At 38.8% G+C, this 25,124-nt stretch overlaps 1 protein-coding gene across 5 annotated transcripts in view; it reads left to right on the forward strand.

Annotated features, from left to right (window-relative positions):
* Positions 1-25,124, forward strand: part of USP22 (ubiquitin specific peptidase 22) — a 111,655-nt gene that overhangs the window by 63,539 nt on the left and 22,992 nt on the right. For all 5 annotated transcript variants that reach the window (XR_012676134.1, XR_012676133.1, XR_012676132.1 and 2 more), the window contains one exon: positions 19,686-19,855. Coding sequence is in view for 2 of the 5 variants with exons in the window: in XM_075165389.1 (XP_075021490.1) it covers positions 19,686-19,855 (170 nt within the window). In the remaining 3 variants the exon portion in view is untranslated. The remainder of the gene's footprint in view (positions 1-19,685; positions 19,856-25,124) is intronic.

Consider the following 25,124-nt stretch of genomic DNA (forward strand, 5'->3'; position numbering starts at 1 on the left):
AGGTGAATGTTTTACTCTATGGCAGAACCCTCTTCGTACATAAAGAGATTTTTTTTTTATTCCAGATTTGTAGGGATCTCATGATGCTTCTCAAACAGCTGGATGTGCCTGCTATTTTTTCTGAGCTGTTTGAACTTTTATACAGCTGCAGGATCCTTTGTCTTTCATTGGCACTATAAATTAAATCTGAAGAACACTCAGTCATGAAATGAATATGTTATAATGGAGGATTGAACTGGTGATTCATTAGAGGAAATACTGTGCAAAACTCCTAGCTTTTGATTTAGCGAAATTAAAGGATGCAACTTATGCAACAATTTGAAATCCATTAATGAAGGAACTTCTTGTTCACATCCTCAAAAAAAAAACCCAAAACAACCCGAAAAAACCAAAAAACTCAACAAAAAAACCAACAAAACCCCATAAATTTTGCTTGGTTCTCTTTTAAAACGGTGTGTGTTTCCATTTCATAGATATTTTTCTAGCTTGTAAGAAGATAGAGTAGGTAACTTTGCTTGAATCACTATTTTGCCATTGAGCAAATTGCTCTTCAAATGAAAACTCGTGTCGGGCACTGCTACAGGCTATAGAAACTCTGCTGATTCCTGCCTTTTGGGATATAAACAAAGGGCTGTTCCCAGTTTTGCACATAAGCATCTCCAAAGTGACTCAGAACACACTGTTAACCAAGTGGAAATGTTGAGCTATCTACATGCAAGAAGCCATGATGAAAAATCCTCGCGTAATGTGGATTTTATGTGGGGCATTTCATATTCTGATGTCCCAACAGACTTGAAATGTTGATGGAGTTTCTGTATTTCAAGACATCCAAGAAGACTGTACAGTCTAGCCAGACCATAAACTCAGACTATTGCTCTTTGGTAGCAATATCAGCTCAAGACATTCCCAGACCTTGTGTGCCCAGATGCTATAGCATGCTGCCTTTTTCATTGTGCCGGCACAGTTGTTTTCAGGTGAACTAAATCGGGCTGAAGGGATGGCATATTGTGGGGAATGCAGAGGCTGAGGGGAAAGTAGAAATTTTGTAAGTTAGTGTATGTTGTTCTTGGCAGCAGTACTGAATTGTGGCCTAGACTATTTAATTCATAGAGTATTTCTATTCATAAAAATGCTCATCTTGATTTTTGGTTGAAGCTGGTGTTTCAAGCATTCTATAAACACCAAAACTTCTAAATGGAAAATTAGATAAGACTTAAACTTAACAATTTCTAAATTAGATTCTAACAGTGTAAAAGGAAAATCTAATTTTTCAGCCTCTTCTTGTCTGTGAAGAGGTTGCCCTCAGCAAGTGAGGGTAATGACCATGCTCCAAGTTCACAAGCAAATTTTTTTATTACGGGGTTGGACTAAAAGAGAAAGTGATACAGTATCTTTTGGGAACTATTTTCCGAAGCTCGTCTTGCTCTGCTGTCATTAATACCCCCAGCAGATCAGTTCTCCTGAGTATGTGAAGTATTAACTTGGGATCAGCTGGTCTCTGATTAGCATATGAAGTGACTTTGTGGCTAAAGATTGGTATATTAACAATGGGAAGAATTAGACTCCCAAGGCACATGGATAATTAGCAGGAGCCACCTGGGATTCCCATTTGCAGCGTTGCAAAAAGGCAGAGGGGATAGCCTTTACAGGAGACCGAGCAAATCCTTTTCAGAAAGAATGATGAGGTGTGGGGGAGGCGGCAAAAACAATAGCTACATGGAGTAGCAGGTGGTTTTTGCAGCTGTGCAACGCTAAGCAGTGTGATGTGACAAAGAGCAGCATGAGTGGAATAAATATTGCAGCGGAGCTCCCATGTAAAGGTGGCAAGGGAAGAGGAACAGCGGCCTGGAAAATATTCCTGGTTCTCTAGACAAACTACCAGGAGCTTTTTCCACTTCTGTAGAAGGTGTTGAAGACTACATTAGTATTTGGAAGTTTTTTTGTGAATGTACCAGCTTTCTGGTGTACTTTTTCTAGTTTGAATGCTACTTAAGGTAGCTCAAATGGAAAAGTGGAATGAAAAACATTGTTTGGTACAGCACCAAATTTTTAGCTGTAACTTAAATTTAAACGTTATTGATTTGTAAGCAGTAATACTTTTATATTTGAAATCATGACCACACAAAGTGCACCTTGAATAGAAGTCTCTTTGATTCTTATTTTTTTTTTTTAGACTACTGTGTAATGAAGGAAAGGAAAACTACCTTTAAGACTACTCAGGTGAATGTTTTCTCTGTGACTATTTTTTGCATCTAACTTCATAATTAGAATGGTTATCTGTTTCCTAAAAAGTTGGATTAGTAAAATCAAAAAGTGCTACCCTTCTATCAGAGAGATCCTTCTGTTCCTGTTTTACCTTGTCATGAGCTCTGACCATTGGACTGAGTTGTGTAATATTTTTCCTACGTCTAAAATTGATAAACCTGATAGTAGAAATAAATAAAAAAACCCTTTCTTCTCAAAGCTGTCAGGGGATTTTAAGAAAAATTAGAGGGGCATGAATCTTTTAAAAATTCTAAAACATACCCTGTGATTTACTTGCTGAGGTTGGTAGAGATCTGCTTTCAGAAAGTCATCTTAGACTCTCTGCAAAAGACATTTCAAAAAGAAATTCCAGATTGGATATTTCGGTAGTCTTTTTGTGTATTGATTTTTGTCTGAGGGCATGTTACCTAGTTTTCAAAGCTAGTGCCAGAAAGCAATTTGCATCACTGCTAAATGTCACTTTGTATGGTTTATCTTCACAGCAGTCATTGATTGAGTTATCTATGATTTAATTGCTCCTGAGTAAGCTTAGGGACAACCACATTATCACTGAAGTCCCTGCAGAGTTTACCTGCTTGGAGTGAGCAAACTTTTGTTATAGAAACTTTTGTTATAGAAAAGTAAGTCATCTTACCTTCACATTTGAAGAGTTTACTAATTAACAGTACTTCTTCAGAATGCTTATTTGGTCCCCGGCTAGCTTCACTGAGGAATGAGGGTTTTTTTTTTTTTGCTCTTACTATCTCAGTATCTGAATTTTAGGCCCTCTTTCAGAAAGGACACATAAGCTGATGTCTTTCAGTATATGAGTTGTCCTCTTTGTTTTCATTTCATGTCACGGTTTTGCAAGCGCGTACTCTTTAAGGAACATTAAGAGAACCAAACTCTAAAAAGCATTTCCAATGAAAGCAGTAAGACTTTATCCTTCCTTCTCCCCTCCCTCCGTGTTAATACTGCACTTTAAGCAAAAGAACTAGCAGTGTACTTCTCTCTAATACCTGCTAAGGGTGAAAACATATGCTACAACTGAGGTAGACAGCTTTCTTCCATCAGGGGACAATCCTTTTTTTCTTTTCACCCTTGTGTACGCTTCCCCTTAATTCCAGACACATGGTCCCACCCTCTCCTGGGCATTCACTCCCAAGCTGTCAAGCAGAGTCTGTTCAGTTCATTAACCTGGCAGAAAACATTGTGCTTTTTGTTGGTGGTGGTTTTGCAAGAGCAATGTTCACGTGTGTTACCGCACTCAACAGCTTGACAAAGGTTCTGACACGTGGCACAAAGCCGGTGTGAGGAGGGGACGGCACAGGAACGGGATGCGTGGCTGGAAGTAGGGGGGAACCTCCTTTTGCTGACAGCAAGCCACGCTGCATCCGAGCTGTAGTTTTGCTTGTCTACAGTGTTTTCCTTCAATATCTGTGTACACAATAAATCCCATGCCTTTGCTTCGTTTCCAGTAAAAATTAACAAAATGTCAAAAACAATTTTGAGGAGAAGTTATCTTGAAGCTTGAGCTTGGTGGTAGGTTGGCTTTGGAAACAGCTTTTGCAGTGATGTGCTAAATGTGTTCTGGAGGAGATTCTTAGGTTCAGGGGTCTGCTTGGAGGTTTTAATTTGCATGGCTTTATGTGGGAGCAGTGTAGTTTAAAACAGAATAGCAAGCTGAGTAGAACCTTTGGGTATATTTGCTGTCTGAGGAGTAGTGGGTTTTCATACAGGTTTTAGAATTCTTAAAAAAAAAAAAAAAAAAAAATTAAGAAGTTGTGAATGGTTTGACTTTTTTCCTTGACTTTTTTTCTTTCCCTGTAAAGCTTGTTTTGCATGTTTTGTTAGTGGGGAAATAAGAGCAGAGAGAGACACCAGTGTATAGGCATGTGTGTAGCTGCAATAATATAAAATATTGCAGATGAGGAAATGTTGACATAAGCATCAAAGTTTCTAAAGCCTGAATTCTAACCTCCAGGGGTATTTACCTCAAACACAACCCCTGCAGACAGCATGAAGTTAAAACTAGTTGTATGTGAAATAAGCAGATTGCAGTTGGGGTTGAATTTTTCTGTTATCCTATCCTGGAAAATTGCCATTCATATTACTTGCATAGAAAATACTTTAATTTTGTAACTCTAGGTGGCTCTTGGGGATTTGAGACAAAGGAAGACACGCTGTGTGTGTTCACAATGTGAAATTCCTTAGAAGACAGGGCTCTTAATCCAGGGCTTGGATCACGTTCCAAACTTCTAACTCAAACCTGATTTGCCTCTTCTGGACTTTTTAAAAGTGGATCCATGGTTGTTACTGATCCATACACATCATTTTTAGTTTACAGACAGTGTTTCAATTTGACTTTTCTAAAATTGTGTTCTGCACTACTTCAGGTGAAACTTCATCATTTGGACCCAGCTAGGTAGCAGCACAAAAAAAGCCTTTCTTTCCCCTCCAGATGCTGATTCAACTTTCAAGTGTAAAATGTTTGCTGACTCAATTATTTGTCTTACCTATCTCTCTCTAATGGTAGTTAATTTTTTTCCTGTGCTGTGCTTTCTTCACTAAGTCATTATATAACTTCAATATGCAGTCAAAACACTAGGCTTTTAACATGAAAAATGTAGTAAATGTTAGTCACTTGTCATCATCTGCTTGATGGGAATTTATTTTTTATGGGAATGGGAGGTTTCTTATCAAGAAAAATGCAACAGCAATATATAGCCAGAATTTGATTCTGGCCCTCTGAGCAAGATACCTTTATTTAGATAAAGTATTTTTTGTTTGTTTGTTTAAAATTAAAGAAAATTTATCAGGGCATTTCTTTAAAGTAGTGTTTAACCGGCTTAAACAAAAAAAAAAAATCAAAACGGGGGATGCTTACAGAAAAACAGATGTGCTAAAAGTGCTTGGCTTTCTGTGTCTGTCAGAACAAACAGCAGACCTTACCTTTCTTCGACAGCAAACCCTGAAGTCAGCAGGTATGTCTCCTGTTTTCTTGATGACACTACACCAAACTACAGATGATTGCTCTTTTTGTCAATATCATGCAATGATCCTCTAAAAACCAAAGCCTTTTTTGAAATGGAGGGTATATTTTTGTATAGTGGTGATTTGCTATCAATGCAAAGATACTTTCATAATCTCTAAATCAAGAGCCAAATAAAGAAGTTCACTGATTACAGTCTTAACATGTGCCAGTTGTCTTGTCATGGGCAGCGATGCACTCTTAGCATGAGAAGGTTCTTTTTCTTACTATTAAAAAAAACCAACCCAAACCAAAGAAACAAACCATGATTTACCAGTGTATTTTAACCTCATTAACTCCGTGTCATTTCAGAGAGCATCACAGAGCATGGCATTTTCAACAAGGGCAGTAATCTCCATCTCAGTTTTGTTCTTTTGTGGATCGCTTTTGGATTATATTTACTATGACCTTCCATTCTGCTCTTTCATATCTGCTTCTAGAGTTGGGCTTTGTGTGGACAGAAGGTAGATACAGTATATACTGAAACTAGGAATATGCATAAACAGCATGTGGCATCGTTTGTGTGTTGTGGATTGTTGGAATAGCTCCGTGCCAATTCATCAACAATAATTTGTGCATATTAATATATTTGGATGCATTTAACTTCATTGGCAGTTAGCCTACTCCTTAAGTTATTAATTTGTGAAATCTGTTTTGAGGAAGGGTAAAAACTTGTAGGCAGCATATGGTGTGATATTGGGGGGAAAGGACGGCTGCGGGTGTGAATTTTATTTTGTCAGTTTAGTGGGAGTACCTCTTGTTCTTTAAAGATGCCATCTGCACAGGATTCTCACTGTAAGTCTTATGCTTCTGTGCAGATCATGCAAGATCTCACTGAGCTTTTAAGTTTGGCTGCTTTGGGGGAGGGCAAAGAGAATATTTTATTCCGTGCCACCTTTTGAAGTATTTTATCTTGTATAAAGGCTTCTTTTCTTTGCTGTCAACTTGCTGTATAAAAATACCTTGAACGGTCTACAACTTACTAGCTTTTAAATGCTAGTTGTCATAATGCTCCGTATCGATCAACTGTGTCACCACAGTTTATGAAAAGGCCTTTCCCTGATTTTTTTTTTTTTTTTTTTTTTTAAATTCAGGTTATTCTTTACTCTTATAATACAAGGCAGCCATTGCTTTAACAGGAAGAACAATTCAACTTCACATCCTGGCCAGGAGAAATCGCTCCTGGAATATTTTTTATCCTACCTAGATGAAAACCCAACCCTTGTGGACATGAAACTTTGTGTGGTTGTATCAGGATTGTTGTCATGCTCTGCAGCTACAAGACAGCAAAATATTTACTCTAAAGGGAAGTATTTTTGCTTGCATTCTGATCTGTTCCTTTTTACTATAATTGTGATCAATTTGGGGACACGTTGGCTAGATTTGGCCCACAGAAGGCTTCTGTCTAGCTGTTATCTTTTCTTCCTCGTGGGGGAAGCATATGGGGAAGTAAAGTGGCTCATGCCATAACCACTCAGGTGCACAGAAATTTCTAGTGGAGAAAACCTGCAGTGATACTGCAGTATCTTGGACAAGTTCTCTCCTCCCTCATTTTAGGAGCTTTTGTAAAGCTATTGCTATTGGAAGTATTAAAAAAATTTATTTTAATTCAGAAGCTCTAATACTACTAGTAGAGGAGCTTATCTGTAGATTTCATAGTGTATGTGTACCTTCTGTATTCATGTTGTTGCAGTTCTTAAACTCTGCATTAATTTCTTTACCGAGATGACACTGGAACACTTCAGAATACAAGTATATCAGGGGATATTGCAGGATCTCATCACTGGTGAGTTTTAAGAACAATTCAGGGAAACACTTGTGAGGAGTAATGTAGGTAGCATTAATTCTGCTTTGAGGTAGAGGCCTAGACTGGGTGACTTCTCAAGATCTTCTACAGCTATGTTTCCTGTGATTTTAGTGGACGATTCAATGCACTTTTCAGTGGTTTGGTCAAAAACACTCACTTTGTTTTGTTTTGGAAGCATGTTTCTTAATTTAAATTCACAGGGAAAAAATACTTGCAGTCCCTTGTCTTGCTTGAAACAGCTTCTCTATTTACACAGGCTATATGAAAAATTAACCTTAAGAGGTTTGTTTGTTTGTATTGCCAGATATTTTGGGAATGCTGACTCATTTTACCAGGCCTAGGGTGTGCACACATGAGCAAATTACCATCAAATCAGAAGGATGAGAACTTAAAGAACATCAAGTGCTCCTACCTCGTCTGTGTGCCTGGTCTTAACCCAAGCATACAGTTACTGCAAAGTAAATGACAGGCTGTAACCTCACAGCCTGGCTTACCATGCCCACGCCGTTAGACGAGATCAGTTGCCTTGTTTGAAGTGCTTTAAGCCTGGAGAAACAGAAATAAAAATAAGCGTAATTGGTCAGTAGTCTTCGGGAGAATCAGGGGCACACAGTGCTTGCACACCATTGAACTCGCGCAGTTATCTACAGGTAAATGAAATCATAGGGAGTGTGCCCTAAGGCACAGAATGGAAACTCCTCTGGGCTGTGAAGTGGTTCATGTTTTGGCATCATTAGTCTGTGAGTTGGTTTAAAGATGTACATATCGTAAGTATAGTATAGAGAGGACTTTCTGTGTCTGGCACACTGCGTACATTCGGGAATCATTGTCTGTGCAATAATAATATAAAATGCTACACTTTTTGTGTTTGATCATACTCTTGGTAACTTGTTTGATCCATTTGGTCCAAGGGTGTCACTTGCCTTTAGGTTCTTCCAACAATACATGTCCAGATAGCATCTGTGGAAAGGCTGATCTGTTGCTCTGAGGAAGAACCTGTAGTAAAGCCTTCTTTGGTAGTCGTTGCTTAGAGACGTGCATTTTTCTCCCAAATCTGGCAAAGTTAAGGGTAACCTTTCTCGAATCTCATCTCCATTTGTTGCTGATTATTTCTATATCATTACTAGAAATGCTTTATTTAAATAAGCTACAAACATGTATCTCCTATGCTGAACCTTTAGTCTGGTGTTGTTCACATGTTCGGTGATTGCTTTTAATTGAAGGTACAGCATGATACAGGGACACTGCAGAGCTCCTCCAGAATTGATTTATAGCACTGCTGATAGCTGCAAACTTATTTTTTTTCTTGACGTACACTGGCAGGTATGACACAAAGGAAATGAACTGAAATACCAGATCCAGGCGATCTCTTTGCATTATCCTGTGACTCTTTTTTGCATTACTAAAGTGAATGAATGATGCATTGAGCCACAAATGCAAAAGCTCATACGCAGAATACCTATGTAGTCTAAAAATGACATTGAGGATAGTTAGCAGCCCTGATTCTAGCAGCAGCTGTTACCTGTTTTCCATCCCTTCCTGAGTGGCAGCAGGGCAGTTAATTTTGGTTTCCAGAGCTGTGTGGTAGGAATAGGGATACAGGCATTAGAGCTATGGCTATTTTGCCACCCAGCCTGTGGCTTTTAGACAACTGCCTGCGCTGGCAGTTTGTTACAGTAGAGGGGATACAAGGGCTGGCTGTCTCTGAGAGAGACCAGCAGTTCCTGCATCCCTCCCTCGTTCTGGCACTGGCCTTTTGTCCTGACCCATGGTGAGCTGTGTGAACCTGCTCTAACAGGTCAAAGACTCATCACTGTTTGCAAGTGATGAGTTCATCCCCTCAAGGTGAGACTACTTTTTCTGTCAGACGGGCAAGGTGAACCATTTCACCGTGGAGTCAAGCAGATGCCAGCTCAGCGCAAGGGCAACATCCCTTCTGGCATCAGTGAGCTGTTAGATGGGCTTAGCTGTCGTGTGAAAATGCCCTCACCTTCCCCTTCCCTGTCAAAGCTGGTTCCTGTGTTCTGTATCACGCTGTAATATTAATCTGGATGTGTGAATGGTCATGGGATGAAAAAGTGGAGGGGGTGTTACACACCTCTTCTGAGTCAGGGTCAACATACTGGGCCATTCCTGATGGCTGACAGAGCTGCTTTTGGAACCACTCCAATAACTGGGAGTCCCAAACTCCCTTGTTGCAATGTTTTCTAACTGTGAGACAATTATTTTTAATATCTAATTAAATTTCACTTCTTGTGAGCTCAGTCTTTTTTTATTATAGCATTGGTAGGCCACAAGAGTTAATTACAGTCCTCTTTGCAGTGGCCTGTAACATGATTGAAAATTGTCAGCCTGGCTGTTCCTCCATCAGCACTATCTTTTTTAATTAATTAACTCAACCAGTAGGTTCTTCAGTTGTTTCTCCAGACTCAAATATTAATTTCATGCAAATTTTCACTCATGTTCTTGACTTCTCCCCAGTTTGCATAGATCCCTTATAAAATGGGTGCTCAATTCCAGACGTCATCCAGCTGAGATTTTCCTGTCACCAGGGTGGAATAATTACCCCCCAGGCCTTCTCATATTTCTGTTAAGTTTCAAAACGCTGTTTGTCTCACAACTACAGCACAGTATTAAGTCATTTAGGTTGAGTTGCTATAGCCATTGCTTCTTTTGTGTTTGTCCACTTAATTTTTCTTGTTTCCTACTTCACAATTGTTTTTATTGAATTTAATTGATTTCAGATAGTTTCTCCCATTTAACAAGTTGCTCTTGAATTATTGTTCTGTCTTCCAATTATGTTTGCACTATCTTGATGTAGTCTGTCCCTTCTGTAAGTATATATTATGTGATGTCACTGAAGCTATTGAATAAAAATAGTGAATGCAATCAATTCCCTGTTAACTAAGAGGGCTGGGGACAAACTAAATGCTGGAAAAACATTATCGGTGTCTCGAGCCACACTAAGTCGATGCAAATTCAGCTTAGGCTCAGAGCAGCATGAATGTGCGCAGTGTCAGCGTGGGTCTGTAAACAGTATGAACATGTTCATGTGGCGCCGTGCCCAAGGTAATGAGCCTTCCAAGAAGAGCTGGGGAATGCAGCGCAGAGGCACTAAATCTGGTTGCATAAAGAATGTAACCACATTTACTTGGTCTGGACTACTTAGTCTTGCCTGTACAGAACCAGTGCTGCTGTTTTTACTTTGCGGTGTGGATGAACTAGATCATCCTCATAGACATGCTAGAAAATACATTCGTCTCTACTGCTGAACAGATGCTACAAACATCGCCATGCATATATCCTGACAATTTAATGTAAGTAGGTTGCTACCTATTGGTAACTTTTCATGGTTTTTTGAGTGGGGAAAAAAAGTGTAAAAACTTCTGAATGGCAATCCTAACACAACATAAAGGATAAATCTGGAAAGTCTCCTGTGAATGTTGAGGTCACTCCAGAACTGCCCAGTAGCACACAAATATGCCAGAAATTACAAAAAAAGACTTTGAGTTGTCTGTGAACCTGAATGAAGTACTTGAACATGCATTTAAGTGTTGCATTTTAGTCATAACACTTAATGTGAGATTTTTCTTACAGACAGCAAAACTGGGAAATACGAACTGACATGTTGTATTGGTTTTTTTGAACCACTTGGTAATCTGAAAGGTGGGGAATTGACTCTCTTTTCTAAAAACAAAACCACCCTTGGCCAGTAATGAATTATTAAGAAAAACAAATAAATGGCAGAGCATCTAGTTAAGGTCACAACTTGCATTCAGTGCATGGGATATACTTCCTGGGTTTTTTGAGTTGTCAGTTACTCAGCTATAGAGCAAATTGCGTCTGGTTAATTTCTTTAAATGGACTGACCAACCCATCTTTGCCTCTGGGTAAAGTCGTGTTAATAAGTAAACAGATCAGTAATGAGCATGAATTCCACTTACTCTGTACAGCAGTGACATACCGAAACTGAGAACTTTCTGGGTTTGGGTGATTCATCCATCTAAATAGTCATTGTCTTTTGGTGCTGGTGATACATACAAGGAGGAATACTTAATATATTCCGTTTCTTTCAACAGTTAATGATTTTGCTATACATGCACCGTTCATGGCATATACTTTTTTCCTCCGGTGTACCATCTTTTGTAGCTGGACTCCAGGATTTTCAACTGGAAACAAACTCAAGGACAGTTTCCTTTTGTACACATAAGCAAACTTTTTTCTATTGAGCAATCTGTTATTTCAATAGTAATGGAAAAAATGCAGTGATCCAGAATCCTTTTGCCAGAAATTGGAAGGTTAAAGATGGGGTTTCATTTAGAATGCAAATATTTCTTTTTCCTAAGATACATTCCTCCCCCCCCCCGAGAAAGCCTCCTTCTGATGTAATTGCCTTTCTGTCTGTGTAGGGGTGGGTGTAGTTTATGGTGCAATGCATAATGCAGTCTATCTAAAATAGTCCTATAATTTATTTTCTCGCTATTAACAGGAGTTGTTCTTCATAGTCTTGTACTGACTGGTTCTGTTTTCAGTGTCTTCCACGTTTTAAATTAGTTTTCTTATGCGCCTTGGTTCTTATGTTAGAGTTTCCCAGAAGGGGTGGGGGGGTGGGGAAACATGCCAACGTTAGGTCAGTATGTGTACGGAAAAAAACCCACCTCATTCTTCTTGTGTGTTTGGATAGGGTAAGCAGTGGCAATAAATACAGATAAATTTGCTTTCCGTTCTAATCCCAGTACTTTACAGAATGGACTTAACTTATGGTTCCCCCAAATGATGTGTGCGCAGGTGTCAGATATTTAAACTAGAGAATATGTCCTCCAACTGCACCGGAGTGCATGTGTGTGTCTATTAGGACTTCTGGATGGAAGGGGCTGGCTTTTTATTTGACTCCTGTCAGTGTCAAATGAAAATATTTGTTTGTAATTAAAACAGGAAAAAGAAACCCAAATTTATGTAACAATGTTATCTAAATACAATGTATTCTGTCATCCTCCCAACTTCCCAAAACTGCAGGATTCAGTGTGACCCATGAATCTTGATGCACACACATATATACATGATATTTAATAGGTATTTTTAGACAATGGAATAATATAATATAGGAATATATTTATATTAGTATATAGAATATAACATATATAGAAAAATTGCAAATATGTATCACAAATCTCTTTTTATAAATTAAGAAATGCTGCTCTAGAACTCTCTTCTGACTTGTGATTTAAAAGGCTTTGCTTAAAAGTCAGGTAGAGCGGAAGAGCGAGTGAAGTTCACCAGGTTGTGCCTCTTGGTGACTGAGTAGCTTGAGGGGGCTGGGAGAGTGGGTGGTGGTGGTAGTGGTAGAGCTCAAGAAAGGTGTTTGTTTCGGAAGGGTTTTACAGTGATTCAAAATGAGCAATGGCTAATCTGGCAACCTTGAATAACTGGAGAAAAGGAGCCAAATCAGAAAAATAAACACAGGGGAACTTCACATTTTCACCTGGTTCAGCAGTAACCCAAAGAGGAAAGATTATTGCCCTGAGCATTCATCTTAATTTCTTTGATCTGTCATGTAATCCCTTGCTAACTGTTTCTGTCAAAAACACTCTTTTTTAAAAAGATTTACTAATTAACCAATCTGAATCAATGAATCAGTTTGGAGAGCACTTACTCAAGCAGTTGCCCAACTTATCTTCCGGGGATCCTTAAGTACGGAGGAAAAGGGTGGTAATAAGCAGTCTAGTTTGTAACCTCCTTATGCTGATCAGCTGCGGATAGAGCAGGATGCGTTTGGTGAGGAAGAGCCCATGGTGACTTGGGAAGGCGGTTTCAGTGGGAAGTCGAGGTGATAAGCCTGCTAGATGAGAGAGGGTCAGGGCAACAAGGAGATGCAATGGCAAGAAGCCTGGAGCTGCAGCCTTAGTGTCCCTGATCTTGCTGCTCAGCACTGCTCGAAGGGGGTGGTCTCATCATCTTTGTGGTGGTCTTTAATGTTACTGGGTTTGCTCTTGTTATGGGAGCTCCTAGAACATTTTTGTGGTTCGTTCATTATTTTTATGTATCTGGATCTCACCACATCTTTTTCATTCATTTAACTGAATTGTTTTAGTCTAGTCTTCCAAAGCCACATACCCATTTTCCCTTGCTAGTACCTTTTCTGTTTAGTGAGGGTTTTTTCTGTAGCTTAGTGATTATATAAAACTGAGAAAGGTTCAGTGTAGGGATGCACAGTGTTTTCAGGCTTAGCCTCTTGCAAACGTCTATCGCCTTGTGTGCAATTCGGCACTTTATAACTGCTCAGCATCTTGAGTGGTTATATTATTTTAGCACTATGCATTTTCTTTATCAAGTGTCCTCTGTGTTTTGTATCTCCTCAATTTTTACCCTTTTTGGAAATCCTTTCAGATTGACAGAATAGTTTTGCCGTTGTGCAGGCTTTTTCTTGAATCTAAGCTACGTTAACCAGCATTGCAGTAGCTTACGCCTATTGCAGGTATTTGGCTGGCCAACTATTAACTGATTTTTTTGGGGGTGAGATGCGGTGGGGGGTGTGTATCAAAAGTGTATCATAAAAAAACCTCAACATTTGACAAAGATGACTGTTGACTTATTGAAGGAACTCTGTTCAGGGTTTCATGTCAGTGTCTGTTGAAGTCTCCTCTCACCAGTAGTAAGACTGCAAGTCCACCTATGACTGCCTAAGAGGCTCACCACAAAGTTGAAAGTTCTCCTGCATTATGGTCGTAAACCTGGGGTCATGAGAGACCATCTTCATTCCACTTGAACAGCAAATTGTGTGCAAGCATGTAACTTGCCGCGAAATTATTGCTCTGCGGATATAGCCGCTAACTTGCTTCTAGGCAAAGCATATTCATTTCAGGGTTATTTTTAGTAGCTTTTGACCATACTCTGAATTTTATAGATGTTTCAAAGTTTGTACTTGCAGAACTGTTTTGCGTAAATTCTTTTCTCAAACTCACTACATCTTCCTGAAGTGGTACTGCTGATGTGGCCTAAAAACCAACAGAATGTTGTGTGGGCATTTTTATTAACTCTTGAAATCTATGTGAAAGGGGGTGGGGAATCCCCAAACATTTCATACACTTCTATTCTCTAACAGGCACTGGAACCAAAGCCCATAGCAAAGCCCTCCTGGTTGCTGCAGGCTTCCTCCTAGCAAAGCATTACAGTGTAGTCGCTGACAAATGTTTCAGTTCAGCCATGTACCAGGTCACATAAATGTTTTCCATCCTTCTGTGTTCTTCAACAAAGCTGTTTGAGGGCTGTGTTATTTTTGAATATTTTTGAATATTATTTTTGCAGTGTTTAAAAATCAGCCAAACAAAACCCCATTTCTGTCTTGATACCTTTCTGCAATATGAGGAAGGCATAATATCTAGATACGGTGGTTTATTACTGAAGCAATAAATTCATGCTTTTGCCTTATATCTTAGAAGTGGTGGAAAAAGTACAAGATGTGGTTGGCAGAACTCAGGTGAATTTCAAGATAACTTTTGAGAATTTTATGTCAAAATTTTCCTATTAAAATATGAACTTAATGTGGTCAAACTGTTTGCTTGTACCCTTTAGAAATAAACAAAGGAAAATAAATTCATTCTTACAAATTCTAAAGCAAAGCTGTAAAACTGTTTGAATTTAAAGAATACAATTTATGCATTTTTGGAAACTCAGATTGTGCGCAATCACCTTTTCTTGTTTTCTTGCCCCCCCCCTCCCCCCCCCTCCCCCCCCCCGCGATTATTTTTTCTTTTATGGTAGATTGCATGCTGTGTGTTTGCTGGTGGTAGAGACGTCGAATTGTTAAATTAGTTATGATCATGTGGTTGAAATTTTTTCATTTAACTTGGCTGCGGCAAAAGTTTATGTAGCTTTTTCTTAAACTGTTGTCAAAACAATATCTGAGTGTGTCATCAGTAAGTTTGTAAAAAATGTTCTGTAAAAACCTCTGAAAAAACCTTTTCTAATATATCTGACTCAGTATTTCTGGTTCTGCAGTTACATGTGGTTTTCATGCAGCCACTGGGAAAGGATGCTTCAGCTGAAGTGGAGTAAATTCACCAAAACTGCATGGTTCTTTTTTTTGATAATTCACATGATCACTAGTGTCACAGAATGTCATGCTTTTTCCTGTATAGACTTGTAACTTCATGTATTTGCATACTGTTGCTTTCTGAAATCAGTAGATTTTTTTTTTTCTTTCTTTCAAAAGGGATTATCTTTTGAGAATAATTGCTGTCACTAACCCCATTAAGCAAAACTATTCTGGTTCTGGCATGCAAGTGGAACAGTAGTGCATTGGCCTGGCTGGGGCAGTGTTTGTAACAGATACATTCTGGTCATGTATGGTATGGTCTGCACCTGAAACTTGAGAGCTGAGGTAGAACTTGGTTTTAGTTTTAGGTGCTAAGAAGTAGGGCAGTTCTCCCTTGAAACACATTTTCAGAAAGATGCTCTTAAATGACGTTGCAATTCCTGTTGATGAACATAGGATGAAAACCCAAAATTGTTCTAGAAATCTTCATTGCCATGCTACACTGTTTGTTTCCAAGGGTTGTGTTGAAGTCTCTTTAAATATTTCAGTGAGCACTTCCTCAGTTTGCACTGACTTCTGATACTGCCTGATGGAGCTTCAGGGAAGCATCAACACCGGATGGGGAACTGGGAGGGCTGGGGGTAAGGGACAAAAAATTGCTCTAAGGTGTTGCCGACCTGTGTTTAATGTAAAAAGGATCTCAAGCTGGCTGTGCTTTAGTGCATCTGAATGATTTCCTGATTGTCTCACAAAGTTGCATTATATAGTGATCTGTGTTCTTACTCCCAGAACCTTCATTCAAATAAATCACAGTTTCTGTGTGGTAATATTTGTTCAGACTGGTTTGTCTGCTGTCTTCCCTATCCCAGCACGAAGCCTAGTTTTAGAGACAAACAGAAGCTCTTCCAGGAGAGCAAGATAGGCACCTGATTGTTTTTTCTGTATTTTGTATTCATGTGTGGTCCTCTCATTTCTTTGCTTCCCCACCTTTAATAGCTGTACAGTTGCATTTCACTGAGAAGTGGAATTTCCTTATCTTGTTTTGGTTTTTTCATCTCACCTGCGTGGGTGGACTTGCAGAACCAGTGTTCTAGATCTCCCTGCATCACAACAAGCGTTGTTGCCCAGTATTGCAGATTTATTACTTTGAGCATTTGAAAAAACAAAACCCGTTACTGGAAGAAGATTGAAGAACTGAAGCTGACAAAGGTAAGCCAGCTGCTTAGAACCTGGTTTTGAGACCAAATGTAAAAAGAATTTCCCAGATGGGTTTACCTGTGCTCAAGGCATTGCAGAAGTAGATTTCTAGCTTCTTTGCTTACGCCCTGCCTGTCCAGCATGTGACAGAATGAGAGTAGTGGTCGTACACCATGCATGATGATTAAAGGATATTTTCGTTTTTATGATTATACCATACATGACAATTTTGTCTTGACAGCAATATTAATTTATTCCAATATTTACATTTACATCAGCAAGGTTCAGAAGTACAACAGTGCTTTTCTGCTAACTACACTTACGACAAGAGCATACATCTGTGTATAGAATATATTGGGTATCTCACTGGTTGCTCTTGCTCATTTCAGAAACAGTTCATAAGAAACAGAAATAAAGATAACACTTATGAAGCGCAGAAGTCTGCAAAGTACCACAGCTTTATTACTAGAGGTTGGATCCTGTTGGCAATCCTTAGACAGCCCACTCCTCTGTAAAAATACTGTCCACTGATTAGGTGCTAGTGGAGACAACTGTTGATGCTAGCAAAAGTGGACTGCTGCATGTGAGGTTTTGGCACATTATTTTTCTGTTAATTTATGACCCACATATTGCAATGCTTGACTATTCCAGTTAAATATTGCCAGGCTTTATTAATGGGGAGGGAGTAGGTGTGGCAGACACAAGTCTTTTACATTCTTAATATTTAATGACCAGAATGCTGTATAGGCTTTAATTTTTAGCTATTTTTCTTTCCAGTAAAACTAATTTTTTCCCACAAAAGTTAAGCACAAGAGGATGTGTCATTCTGAGTTCTGCCAGCTCTTTAGTTTACGTACATCAGCTTTTGATGTTTTCCAAGATGCTGCAATTAGTTACGCAGTATCTTGGCTGTAGTTCAGTGCATCAAACCTGTTTCATTTCAAACGTCAGTTTAAGAGACAGTATAGCAGCTGCAGTCATTGCTACCTCAAGGATAAGACTGATGTATGCCCCTTTACCTTTTTCCCTTTTCAACGAAGTAAGTTCTCATGTTTTGCTACATTCACCATTTTCTTATTTTTATTAGGGTTTAGAGTATTCACGTTTCAGCCTTGTCTGTTTTGCAGGTTACTTTGTCTCGGTTCATGCAAGTGAAGTCATAGCGTATGAAGCACTCCGTTTAGACCCATGAAAAACTGGCACCAAAACGCCAAGCAAGTAGAGCAAACCAAGAGAGCCTTCTGGGTTTGACGCCTGTAACTAGTCTTCTGGTGGCAACTTTGAGGAAGATTTGATTCTTGTGGGCACAGGGAAAGAAGGTCCAGCCACAGGCATGTAATAAATGATGCTTAATAAATGATTCCAAAAAGCTGCCTTTATGTGTTTGCTTTTACTTGTGATTGCTCGACTAGATATTGAAAAGAAAAGTGCTAGGGTGAGTCTCAGGATGTACTACCGGTTTTCCACTAGTCTTCTGCGCTGTGCAGGCTGACATTGAATTCTGACGCTAACCAGAGGGACCGAGTTTTCCAGAGAGGAATAGTGAGAGAGACTGCTGCTTCTCACAGTAGCCTGGTACATCTCAGGCATGTCCAGGGAGCCTTACAGGCTTCTGTTTGCACAGTCTGTGATTTTAAATAAAAACAGTAAGTTTTAAATGGAAAATAGGGGGGAGAGGTGCCAACCAAACATTTCTTCACTTGCACAGCATGAACACCTTTCTGTTACAACATTGTTTGCAGAGATGTAGACTGGGGATTAAAATAGGATTGTGTACAAAGTTGAAGCATCACACCATATTTCAAGCTGCTACAACAAATTAACTATTTAACACTTTGCTAATGTTGTGCGTACACTTGTTGCCTCCCAGCATGAAAATAAAGCAAATAATTGCAATATGCTTTTTGCCCAGTAGAAGTTACTATAATATAATGAGAAACTTTGTCCTGCGCTTTGAGTAAACAGAACCACAGGAAGCCGTTGGAAGGAGGATGGTGTTGCATTAGATACAGGAAAGAAAATTTAAGAGGGCTCTGTGTCCATCACCTACAGCTCAGTATGCAGTTCAAGCTGATGTAGTGCCGTTTCTCTCTGGTAACATAGCAACTGGACCACACCTCCTCCTGCTGAAAGATGCTAAAGAGCCCTTTGAGCACTATCTGGTGTACTGCAAGGGAACTGCACCGTTTTTAATTACCACAGCATTGCCAGCTGATACTTTTCCCCCCCATGGAATGGCAAGGAAATTCTTCGTTCTCTGTCAAGTAATCCTGTTTTTTTGTTCACCGTTTGTGTAGTAATCCCATTTATATTGCAGAAGAGGACTCTGTTAATTTTAAATTAATGCCAGAATTGTGTCTATCAGTGCATTTTTATCTTGTTTCAAAGTAAGTTTTTGATTAAAAATAAGCATTCTTGTCCACCTGATGCTCTTCTCGTTTAGCACTCCTGTATGGTGGTATTATGTTAACATTTTGGAAGAATACTCAAGGATTTGAGCATGTTTTTCTTCTCGCTTAGACTTTGCAAATGACTGAAAAGCTTTCCCCACTCCTAACCTCTCTTCTGTTGTGCAACAAAAGAGCTTTCCTTTAAGCATCTTGGTTTCCAAGCACAAGAAATCGTCTCTGGGCATTACTGAACGTTTGACTTAAGGTGTGATGAATCCTCTTATGCCAAGTTGAATTTTTTGATGTATACTGTAGATTAATGTTTAACTTAGCTAAAACAAGTGTGGAACTAGTATTGTTCAGAGTTTCTATTTAAGGTTATCTTGTTCGGATCTCGGCTTTTGTACAAAAAAAGGGTATGCGAAGTCTGCATAGGATGTCACAGCCTGACTGTGTTTTGTCAAGGCTGTTTCCTTTGCTGCCTGTCTTAGATGATGGTTGCATTATAACAATACAAAAACCTTATTCTGGTTTCATGACCTGCATGAGGGAAAGCCTTTAAAACTACCTGAAATCTTACTTATTGATTTACTTAAATGTATTGGTTCGTACTACAGTGACTTAACCAGTTCTTGTCATTGCACTTTGGTATCAGCTTGGGGAGGGGGCATAGTTTGGTGATGTATGGCAAAACAGCCATTGCAAAATAATGCTATTGGTGTTGCTGTACTTTGAGGTTTCCTTTCTTCTGCGAATTTAAAAAAACAAATCCTAGTGTAGATCAGAAAGCTTTTGTGGCAGCTTGTGCCTTGAGTACATCAAAACCAACAGCCTACCTAAACCAATATAAAACTGCGTACTTGGAGCTGTGCATATACAGTAAATCTGTGGCAATATTGTGAAAACTATATAAAAATGCAAATATACCATTTTGTTAACTTGATAATGCTTATGCATCCCTTCCCCCTTCTGTCTTTATAGGTCTACGAGGGCTAATCAATCTTGGGAACACATGTTTTATGAACTGTATTGTCCAGGCACTTACCCACACTCCACTGCTGCGAGATTTCTTCCTCTCCGACAGGCACAAATGTGAAATGCAAAGCCCCAGCTCATGTCTGGTCTGTGAAATGTCTACGCTTTTTCAGGAGGTGAGTGCTGTTTGCCACAATAGCATCGCCTTTACACATATGCTGGCTGTTTCTTATCCCGAAAGGGATTGTGTTCTATTTGCAAATATAAAGGGAACGCAAATTGTTTCCCGTCAGGGTGTGGCAAAACAGCAGTAAAGATTGAGTGAGACCCTACTGTCAAAAATATCCGACTGCTGAAAAGGAAACTATTGGCTTTTTAAGTCCTATTCTTAAGTCACCCTTGTTTAGGCAAAGCTGGTATTGGAAATAATTACAGTGCTGCCTGCTCTTCTGAGACTGATCTGCAAGTCTTTTAGTCTTAAAGCTGAACGTGTGCTTTAATTAAAGGTGCAAGTTGTAACTGGAAAATATGTCACAGGCTCTTCGGGTGATAATGGGAGTAAGAATAAAGCAATAGTATATAGCCTTGTGGTTTAAGGTACTGGATTATGTAGGTCTGTATAAATATTTTAAAGATCTCGATTCAGTGCTTTCTAACAGGGAGGAACATCTTTGTTATCATCTCTTACGAGGAAACCCATTAATGGCCAGGAGGATGTATAAAAGTGAATCTGTTGGTAAAGTTTGTACCTTCCATGTATGAGCTGCTCTTCCCTTCTCACTCGGGTGACTGGCTTTGCAATGTGCCTTTCTCTGTAGGTCTAGTCTGTGCTGTATGAGACAGGCACAGTCTTCTCCTTAGTTAATAAAGCTCTTTGACTATTTATTATCTTAGTTGCACATCAGTAATGTAAGGACTATGGCTATACCTGGGCTTCTAGTTTTAAAATGAGTCTTTAAAAACAAACAAATCCAGTCCTGTGCCTTTTCCTCAGTGATAGATCTGCTTTATTACTAAGTTTAAAAAAAAAAAAAAGGGAAAAAAAAAAAGAAAAAAACGCAAAACAAAAAAAACCCAAAACCAACCAAACAAAAAACCCCAACCAAAACCCAAAAAGAAGCTATAGCACATGCTGTCACAGAGCATTTAAGATAGCTGAAGATGTCTGTATCCAGAGCATGTCTTCTGTGTATATGCTGTCATGGAAGTTTGTTCAAACGGAGACCAACCTAAAATAGCTTTACCTTTATCTGCGATTTTCAATCTGATTTTAATTCTGTGCCTTTTTCACCAGAGGTGATTCTTTTTGGTCATTGTAGGTGTGGAAGGTAAAGTCCCCCTTAGCCATTCCGGTACAAAGTTGTTTTCTGGTCATGCTCAGCATTCATGTGAATTTGCAACTTTTCATGCTGCTTATCAGTCATTAGTTGTATGTTATACTTATTTTTTTATTTATTTTCCAATTATTCCTGAGTCTGTCAGGAAAGGAGGTAAAAACAAAAGGCAGGCATACCAATAGGTAGCAGCTGCAGGATTACTGAAACCAGATGTGCAGTTAAATAGGGAAATATCACTCTGCCTAGATAAAAAAAATCTGTCATGGTATAGAAATACCAGTTTCTGTACACTGTTAATACAGAAACCTATTTGCTTATTTTAAAAAAGGTACTATTATAATCTCGATATCCCTTCATCAAATTGTGGTATAAAGTCTCATTCCGATGAATATCACCGCATTCTGTTTACACACATGAATTTTTAAAAATCCCTTGGGAAAGGGGAAATGAGTATTTCATTACAGATTGAAAGACTGGAGGAAGGATCAAGACTGTCTAGGATTTTTATTTCCATTTTTGTATGTGGAGTCCTGTGGATGGCCTAGGATGCCTTTTGCTAGCATATAACAAAAACCAGGCTGTTATCCAAAATGGAGCTTAAATGCAGCATTTGCATTAGTTTCAATTGTAATCAAGTTTAATTTCACACACAACTTGGGAATCTCAGCCTTCATTTTCCCCAATCAAAATTCATGCCTACACTTGCATTAGTTCTAATAATTAATGCTCTGTGACATGAGGGTATATGAATGAGGGAAGAGCCATATCTGTGATATCAGACTGTGAAGACAGCAGTACAGTAGTGAGTGTCCTTATTTCACGCTGAAATACTGCAGCTATGTGCTGTGGGAGGACAACAAAAAGTGACTCAACCACCTTGAAGTAAAACTAGAGCTTAGTCCTCCACAAGCAAAACTGTAGTGTCTGTAACCAACTCAGTATATTTTAACTTGCAAGCAGTAAATACCATGTTATGTTTATAGCTCTGTCAGCACTCATTGTAAAAATCTGTTTCCCAGTGAGTTTTAATTTCTCTACATTCAGAATTAAAACCAAAATCTTGCCTTTTTGGAGCAGACTGGTTATCTTTCATGTCACAACTATATGCAGTGGTTATGATGAAGATTCCTACGCTGTCTTTGCAGAGATGAGGTCTGAATGAAGGAAAGCTAACCAGTGGAGATTTCAGTGCTATAGTTAAGAATTCCTTTGTAATTGAATTACCAGGGAAACTTTTTGGTTCAGGTTGTGTCTTGTTTTTAATGTAGCTTTCCCACCGGGATTAACTGATGTAGTTATCCCAAGGCATTTTACCCAGTGACAAACGATCAGGGCAAGGGTTAACTTCATCTCCCCTCCACCCTTCTTTTCTGAAGGTGTGATCTTACGCAAATGGAATGCCAGGGGATCTGGTGAATGCCTGCCAGTAAGAACTCTCCAGGAGAAAAAGAGACTGTTTTGAACATTAAATGGACTTACTATACATAAATAAGCAAGTTTTGCTATCTTGCTTCTTAAAGAGAAAACACTTGTCCCTTTTTTTGTTTACGGTCATTTAGTTATATAGGTTGTGTGATTTCTCTGTGATAAATAGGAAGCTACAAAGTTGTTCTACCTTGAAGTAGGTTGATGGTGAGTAATGAGTGTCAGATGGCTCTTAGAATTGAGTTTTTTTCCTGGTAGCTTTTCTTGTGAATATGCCAAGCATTGAATCTCTGTTTGTTTTAAAAATATCTGACTGCATCAATTAACATTCTCATTTGTGCTACTTGAAACCTATTTCTCAATAGAATCATGACATGAATTACACTGCATAAGAAAAGGAATGAAAAGGATTTGGGAATAACAGATAGTGGTGAAACTGGATGGAGGGAAGATAGAACACACAGAATCCGTTCATTGAGCCTTTTGGCTGAAAGGGTTTGTGCACTACTTTTTACCTACTGGTATTTGTGTTTTAGTTTTGCTTCGCCAATGAAAATTAATTTCAAGATGGTCCACACCCTAAGGTTTATCTAAATCCTTTACAGAATGACCATTCAGGATGGCAGGATTAGCGGATCTGTATCTCAGTGTACTCTGTGACTGGAATAGCAAGATTACCTGGGAATATGGCAGAATGCAGTGCATCCACTCAGAGGTGTAAAGAACAAAGCCTTCTTTATTCCCATCATTAGTCATCCTCATAAGCCCATCAAAGCACAGCACAACTATGTGGAGAGTTGAGAAGTGAGGACAAAAAGGAAAAAGAATGGATGATTTATGGCTTTGATACCTTAAGATGTTACACTGTTGAAATGGCTGATGTATAAAATAAGTTACAGCAAAGGTACAAGGGAGGAAAAGTAGTTAAGGCTCTTTACATAGACAGAGGCCTTGCATTTTGTAATGGATAATGCAGAGTTTGTGCCAATTTAGTAAAATCCTTTCTCTGAAATAAGTATAGAACATAGTATGTGCAAGCAAAATGGTTTTTCTGACTCCTTGAACCATTGCTCTTTGTTAGGAAACCTCAGGTAGGTGTTCTTTTATTCTGAAAGACGCATGTATTACCCACTCCTTTTATCCATTGTAAATTTTCACTCTTAATTGAGAACCAATTTCTAAGAGGAGGTTTTACCTTCTCAAATTGGACTGGAGCCTGGGACAGGATTTATGCCTATAAATTCTTGATTATAAAGCTCAGGGACTGTTTAGTTGATACATATGCAGGATAGATCAAATGTATCTGTTTGTTCACATAATTGGAAAACTTCCATGTATGTGTGTTTGGCAGGAGGAGAGAGATGTGCAGATGTGTGTGGTGGTGTTTTGTTGTTGGTTTTTTTTTTTTTTTTTTAAACCTGACTGGTATCTGTATACTTTTGGTAACAATAATGCAAAATACGAAGCCTAGAATCCTCTAAATCCCCCCTATTCTTCCTTTTAGAATCCAAGAGCAAATGTTTAAGTGCAAAAAAAGAAAGTTAACGTTACTGGGGTTGTGTGTAAGAATGGAGGTTTTGAATCCTGGTTTGGTTTCTTTTTCTTTTTTGTTTTCTTCCCTGGAACAGCAATTAAACAGTGTATTACAAGCATTTTCAAATTGCTTGAACTAGTTCTTTCCAATACAAACAACTGATACTGCTGAACTGAAAACAAATTTAAACAGAAATTGTTTTAAATTACATTTGGAAGAATTGTGCCATTGAAGTGTTTTAAAGATGACTTGCAAATACATGATTATTTAGATTTGCAGACTTTAATGAAAAGGTTTGTATAATGGTGATTGAATAAGACTTTACATGGACTTTTTTCCTTTTTGTGGATTGGAACAGCTCTGATAGGCTGGACTTCCCAGCAACAAGGAAATGACAGAGATGGGATGGATGTTTTATACATTCCCGTTAAAATCTTGCTATTGAGTATGCTCAGATTCTTTTGTTTCATTTTTGATTTATGAGAATAGTGAAGCTTTCCCCCACCGCCATGTATATTCAACAGCATTCTTACTAGGTGTGTTTCTAGTTTCTGTGTGATAATAGCTAATAATTTGATAAAGCTTCTAGTTAGATTCTTTTAATCCTAATGAAGCACTAGAGAATGTAAAATCTGCTGGCAGGTCTAGTGTCTGCAGTGGAGTAATTATGGAGAGTGCTGTTGGTTAAAATGACTGGAGAGCTCTGGGACTAATTGTAAGGAGTGACAGAACAGAGAAGTTTTATTGCTGCAGTTCCCTGAATTATGTTGAGCAGCAGCTGCGTCAGCAGATTTCAATTACCATACTACTGCTCCAGTCCCTTGCTGTCATTCTTGTTGGCATCAGAGTTAACTATTGATCTTTTTATTTATAGAAGCATTTTGTGTTGTTTGGCTGCAGAGGTGTATTTTCTTGTTTGGAAAAAGTGGAGCTTGCAATAAAGAAATGTCTTTGCAAGGAAATACACTAAAACCCTTTAGAAAAGCCTGCAGATTTGAGGACTAGATGAGGAGATTGTACTACCTTTTGCCTGCCTGTCCCTTAAAATACATTATGTTTTATCTGGGCAGGTTTGTAACACAATGCTTGCGCTTGCACTGATATAAAATGCTCAGAGGCTGGGCAGGGAGAAACAGGGCTGGGGAAGGA

Source organism: Calonectris borealis, chromosome 16 (genome assembly GCF_964195595.1).
Source record: "Calonectris borealis chromosome 16, bCalBor7.hap1.2, whole genome shotgun sequence".
Classification (NCBI taxonomy): Eukaryota; Metazoa; Chordata; class Aves; order Procellariiformes; family Procellariidae; genus Calonectris; species Calonectris borealis.